Source organism: Arachis ipaensis, chromosome B3, assembly GCF_059453495.1.
Source record: "Arachis ipaensis isolate K30076 ecotype BB chromosome B3, ASM5945349v1, whole genome shotgun sequence".
In the NCBI taxonomy this organism is placed as follows: domain Eukaryota; kingdom Viridiplantae; phylum Streptophyta; class Magnoliopsida; order Fabales; family Fabaceae; genus Arachis; species Arachis ipaensis.
The window spans coordinates 95,431,577-95,438,422 of record NC_142438.1 but is presented as its reverse complement, the minus strand read 5'-3'; the positions used below and the strand labels follow the sequence as shown (position 1 = coordinate 95,438,422).

General features: G+C 38.2%; 1 protein-coding gene across 1 annotated transcript; it reads right to left on the bottom strand.

The window, feature by feature from the left end:
• Window positions 1–2,264: 2,264 nt before the first annotated feature.
• On the bottom strand, window positions 2,265–6,480 carry LOC148571651 (uncharacterized). Its single transcript, XM_088507302.1, has 4 exons — window positions 5,901–6,480; window positions 5,565–5,752; window positions 4,661–4,704; window positions 2,265–2,457 (listed from the first exon to the last, which is right to left on the bottom strand). Exons 1-4 carry the CDS (start codon window positions 6,478–6,480, stop codon window positions 2,265–2,267), a joined length of 1,005 nt encoding a protein of 334 aa, XP_088363428.1.
• Between the last annotated feature and the right edge of the window lie 366 nt (window positions 6,481–6,846).

Sequence of the window (6,846 nt, the reverse complement as noted above, 5' to 3'; positions counted from 1 at the left end):
AATAAAAAGAAAAATATTTTAATTCTTATTTACTTTTTCTATTTATACTTCTTCTCTTCTTATCTCTATTATTCGAACTTTTCTTGTCTCTCATCTTCCATCTTCACTTCTTCACATCTCACTGGGAGCTTCTTGCCAATTGGCACAAAAGGTTTTCTTGTGATTTCCTTTCCATCTTCCTTCCTCTTCTTTCTTCACATCTGACTTTAAGGAGGAGCTTCTTGTCTATTGGCATAGAAAGTCTTTTTCTTTTCTTTCTTTTTCTTTTCTTCTTGTTTATGACCAGAACAGGGATAAAGAACCCCTCTTAACTCCTAATCCTAAACCTGAAAGGACTTTAAGGAGGAGCTTCTTGCAACAAGCTAAAGCACAACACTCTGGAAGAAACCTTTCAGAAAACTTTAAACAAGAAAAAGGAGACATGGCCGAACCTGGAAAATAGGCAAGAAAGATGCTTGGTGGCTACAATCCTGATTTCTGTGGAGGAAGTATCAATGTACCTCCTATCAGAGCAAGAAGCTTTGACATCAACCCATAACATATTGCATTAGTGTTGCAGAAGTTCCAATTTCATGGACATCCACAGGAAGACTCCAGTAAATTTATCACTGACTTCCTGTAGTTCTGTGACACTGCAGAGACTAATGGAGTGGATCCAGAACTCCATAAGCTAAAACTATTCCCATTTGCTCTGAAAGATCGAGTAAAAGATTGGTGGGATATTGCAACTAAAGGAAGTATGAACACTTGGGATCAGGTTATTACTAGATTCCTAAATAGGTTCTCTCCCTTGCAGAGATTGGCTAAGTTAGCAACAGATGTTCAGACTCTAGTTAGGACAGACGTTCTAAATATGGAGATTGTAGCTGCACCCCATGCTGAGGTTTATAATGTTCCTTGTGATATGAGTGGTAACTACCCTCAAGGAGACATTCTTACCCATAACCAGTGGACACCTAAGCAGGGTAATATTCTGCCTATTGAGTTGTTTGAGGAAGTGCATCCCTATAGGGCCCTCACAGAAAGCCCGATGCTTTTTGGGAAGGAGACCTTAAAAGAAGGTGGGACAGTAGTCTTCACCAAAAAGGCCGAACCTTAGGAGCTTACTACTGAGGGACTGAAGGCAATCAAGATCCAGGAGGATCCTAAGGATGCCATTGAGCACGCCCCTACAGAAGAGAAGGAACCTCAAGTTGATTCTTCTCTAGGCGTGCAAGAGGAGTCTGTGATTATCACAGAGCTCGCTCTTGCAAAGGTGAAAGAACCTCAGGAGCTATCTTTCCTTGGCGTGCAGAAAGAATTGGCAGATGAGCAGTTGGCTCATTCCCTAGCAACCCTTAAGGAACTGCAAGTTAATATCTCTTTTACAGAGGTATTTGAAAAGAAGGACCTAAGGAGAGATGGAATAGAGATACTTACTGAGAAGTACAGTATCCTAATTCAGCATGAGCTTCCAAGGAAGATGCCAGATCCATGGAGCTTTCAGATCCTATGGAGTACTGGAAAGATCTTTTTTGACAAAGCCCTGTATGATCTTGGCTTAAGTTCAAATCTGATACTTTTCAATGAGGCAGAGGCCGAGTCTGGAGAGACTGGAAAAGCATTGAACGCCAATAAGGAAGACCTCACTGGGCATTCAATGCCCACAATGGCAGCAAGCCTGGCACTGAACGCTAGTGAAGAAGCCCTCACTGGGCATTCAACGCCCATCCTAGCAGCAAAACTGGCATTGAACACCAGCTAGGGAGCACTGGCTGGGCATTCAACGCCCAAACACACAGGCTTTCTGGCGCTGAACGCCAATGAGGAACCCCTCACTGGGCGTTCAACGCCCAACCAGGTAGGCTTTCTGGTGCTGAACACCAATGAGGAATCTCTCACTGGGCGCTCAACACACAATCATGCAGCCACTCTGGCACTGAACGCCCGTGAGCATAGTTATCAGAACCGAACCGGTAATCAACCCGGTCATATGACCGGGTCATCGGGTTACTAGTTCAACCGGTGTGGGTTACTAATTCACCTGGTTAACCCGGTCATAACTAAAAAAATATAAAATTATATTAATAAAATTGAAATAATGTCTTAAAACTTAAAATGCGAGTCTTACAAACATTAATAATCAAATATCAAGTCTTAAACATAACTAGTAATCTAAAAGAAGAGTTAATAAACTAGTTTCTAGTATAAAATATGTTCCCAATTTAAATCAATAAGAGCAAGTTAAAGATAACACAATCATTAAATCAAGTCCAAGGGGTGAGCTAAAAGTCGGCATCAACATCTTCATAGGACAAATGAGGAGCTTGATCAACATTTCCCTCATTTTGATTTGCATCCATATCTTCCATAGCACTGTTACTTGGTCCATCATTATCTTGGTCATCCTCCAAATTTAATTGATCTACATTTGTGCATTTATGACAAATCAATATCAAGAATAATTCGTAATAGCAACTGACAATTAAAATATTCAAGCAATTGAAGAATTTACCAAGATCATCCAAAGTTGGTTGAATGGACATATTTGTCAAATCATTTCATAGAACATCAACCTCTTTAGGAGTTAAAAACGGCGGTGAATCTTCCAATATCCAATCCGAATGGTCACCAAATGTATTAAGACAAATTGGATCATAGCTTTGCTTTCTCATTAGATTTCTATGTTATCAAGTTATGTAATTACTAAACTAAAGATTAAATTTTAATGAACAATACTTTTTAAAATTAGATAAATAATTATAGAAGATACCTGATACGTAAAAATTAGATTTCTTACGTATTTACTACCGGCAAGTATACCGAGTCGCATCAAGTAATAAAACTCACTGAGAGTGAGGTCGATCCCACAAGGATTGGTGGATTAAGCAATTTTAGTTAAATGATGTTCTAGTTAGGCAGACAATTTGTGTTGTTTCTTGATATATTCAGCATGAAATTAAATTGCAATGACAAGGAATTTAAATAATAGAAAGTAAGGGAGAATAAATTAAAGGACTGGAAATGTAAAAGCAAAAACTTAAAGTGCAAGGAAATAAAAACTGAAATGTAAATGACTAAAACTTAAAGAGCAAGAAAGTAAAAGAACTGAATTTTAAATTGCAAGAAACGTAAATAACTTGAATCTTAGAGTGCAAGAAAGTAAAATTGCAGAATCTAAATTGCAGTGAAAGTTAAATTGCATGAATTATAAAAGGAATTAGGTTTGGGAATCAAAACAGCTGTGAACAATTTCAATTAAAGTGAATGCAGAGAGATCTAAATTCAGAATTTCAAAGAAAATGATTCATCAGGGATTGGAGATACTATAATCTATCATGAACCAAATGGGTCTCAAATCCTTTCTCAATCATAAGAGTAGATCTATGGCGGATTGAAATTGATTGGATCCCAATTCCTTGGCAATCCAATCTCTCTAATCACAATCATTCTTGCCAATTCCTTGATCTAATTGTCATGAGAAGAGTTAGAGAACATTCTCTTATCCATAAGCCACACAAACTCTCAAAACCTCAATTCCTCTCGAATGGTGTTGGTTAAGAGAATTGTGAAGGATAGAGCTTCAATTCTAATGCAAGTGATTCCCCTTCCGAGGCTCACACAAGCAATCAGTTGAATTAAACCCCTTCCGGAGTGAATAATTCACAATCAAAACAGAAGTTATCCTATAGCTACCCAAATGAATTGAGAAGAAGAAGAATTTCATTGATTCATTATAATTACAATAGAGCTCCTCCCCCTAATGAAATTGGGGTTTAGTGACTCATAGCTCTAAGTTCAAACAGAATTCTAAAATTGGAAATTAGATTAAGCATAAAACAAAAAAAGAAAATAAGTCTGGAAACGAAAATGAAACTGGAAGAGTAAAATTTAAAACTGGAAAACAAAACTGTAAACAGAAAGAAAAGTGATGCAGAGTCTCAGCAGAAAGTAAATTCAAAAGTGCCAAAGTACAAAAGAGATCTAAAAAGAAAAAGAAGCTGAAAAAGTTGATCCAGAAGCCGTCACAAATAATCCCAGATGCCAACTACTTATACTCGTGTACTTGCTTCTTCAAGTGTACTTGGAAACTCTTCAAAATGGGCTTTTTAGTTGGTGGAATATTCTGCTCCAGGAGAACATAGCGTTCTTTAGGAGAGCGGAGTGCTCATGCATCGACGCGTACGCGTCGTTCATCATTCTGGCACTTTCCACGCATACGCGTCACCTACGCGTGCGCGTCATTACTCTCTGTAGCGCTTGTCACGCGTACGCGTCACCTACGCGTACGCGTCCTCTTTGGTGCGCTCTCCAGGCGAGTGTAGCGTTCTTTCCAAGTGCGCTTTCCCACGCGTATGCATCATCCACGCATATGTGTGGTCTTCCAAAAGTGCCATTTCCACGCTGCCGCTTCATCCATGCATGCGCGTGCTTGTTCAGAATTATTGCTCCCACGTGTACGCGTCGCGTGGTCTTTAAAAAATCACTTTGACGCGTATGCGTCACCCACGCGTACGCATCGCCAGCTAAATTTTCCAACTTCTGTATTGTAGGCGCTCTTGGGTGGAGAACATAGCGCTCTTGGTGAAGAGCGTTGCTCCTCATGTGCGTACGCACACAAACACAGAGCGCTCTTGTAAAGAAAGCGTAGCGCTCAGGGTTGTGCTGCAGGAGAACATACCGTTCTTCAAGCTTAAGTGAGCATAGCGCTATGCTCTTCTTCCCCTATTATGATCACAAAACAGAATAGCATTACATCAAATGTGTTCCTTGAGCAACTATCTTTAGATAACTCACTCATTCATACTTTTCTTCAATTGTTTGCATGAAATTGAGCGAAATTCATTTAGTCCTCAATTTATCAAGGTATGATGAGAGAATCCATTTAAGTACTTATTTATTTGAGTAATATGCATGAAATTGAACTAAAATTGACTAAACTAACTAGTTAAACTAGCTAAAGTGCGAATGCATCAATACCTTTGTTGTAGCCTCAAGTTATAATGAACGAAAACAAGATTATTAAGCTTTTGATGTTCTAACCGACTCCTCTTCTTTGTGTGGATGTGTTCAAAAATACTCCAATTTTGCTCACAACCAGAAGAACTACAAGTTTGATTTAAAACACGAATGGCTAATTTTTGTAAATTTGGTGCTCCAGTTCCATAAGATTCCCACCATTGGTCTTAAAATCAAAAGAGGCAATGCATTACAATTAGCTTTTTTAAATAAATAAATGAATAAAGAAAGATAAAACTAAATAAATATTTACCTGGCATCACTGTGCTTCGTTCACGCAGTGCAGATTGTCTTCCAAAATCATCTTCAGCATTAGAATATATTCTCTTCTCACTTGTCAACTTAGTATTCTATTTTGGATCATCATATAAATATTTCTCAATTACATCTAGTAGGCCAGAAGTGGTTTACTTATGTTTTTCAAATTCAGCAGCATTGAATCGAAAAGCAGGGCTTAACCAATAGCCAGCAGCATGAAGATTTTTTTTAAGTTGTGAATCCCAATGAGTATCCAAAATCTTCAAGTAAGGCTCCACAATCTTCTTTCTTCATTGAAACCTCTTCACCATCTCTTCTCTAGCTTTATTAAAAGCTTGATAAAGAAAACCCATTGCAGCTTTATCTTCACTATCCACAATACGAAGCACACGAACAAGTGGCTCAGTAAGCTTGACAACATTTGTACATTGATTCCAAAACTTAGAGTCTAAAACTTGATCGACAAATGTTTTAGCTTTAGCTTCTTTGGAGTAGGCTGAGATTATCCATTCTTTAGAAGTTACCATAGCTCTTAATGCATCTTTTTGAGCCAGAATACTCTGCAAAGCTATGAATTGGTAGCAAAGCGAGTTCGAGCTGGACGAAGTATTTCTCGTCCACCGGTAAACATCCTCATCAGATACAGTGGATGACAATGATTATATATGTATTTAGTAATCTTTGAAGCATGTGAAACTGTCTCACTTCATTCAACTTTCCAATATGTTGCAACATCAAATTAATACAATACGCAACACAAAGAGACCAATACAACTTAGGAAATTCAGCTTCTAACAACCTTCCAGCAGCAACGTAATTTGCAGCATTGTCTGTCACTATATGAACAACATTTTCAGGACCGACAAAGTTGACAACATCCTTAAAAAGCCTAAACAATAATTCAGCAGTCTTGGAGGCATGAGAAGCATCAACAGACTTTAGGAAGATAGTTCCTTTAGGACAATAAACCAAGAAGTTAATTAAACTGTGCCTACAACGATCAGTCCATCTATCAGCCATGATAGTACATCCAGTTTGCTTCCAAATTTCACGATACCGTTTAATAATCTTTTTCACATCCTCCACCAACTTACTCAACAAATACCCACGAACTCTACCAAACTTTGGACCTTTATATCCTGCACCAATGTTTGCAATAGCATCGATCATTGGTTGGTAATATGCTGAATTAACTGTATTAAATGGCACAGAAGCATCAACCATCCACTTTGCAATGGCAATGTCACATTTTTTCACAATTTCTTTATTTTGCAATACACTTTTTATCGTTGGTTGGGCTCCAGGTGTTGTTGAAGATGGAAAAAGTCTCTATTCTAGTAGTTTTTTCCCCTTTCCTAGCTGCAGGTGGTGGCAACCTTGTCCTTGAATGTTGACGAACGGATTTTCTGCTAGTAAAGAATTTCACAAATAAATTCTCGTTGCAAGTATAGTTTCTAAACCAACAAAGAATCCTTTCGTACAAAAGTTTGGTTGTCACAAGTAACAAAACCCCTAAAAAGTAATAACCGAAGTATTTAAACCTCGGGTCATCTCTCAAGGAATTGCAGGGAGGTGTGTTACTATTGGTTA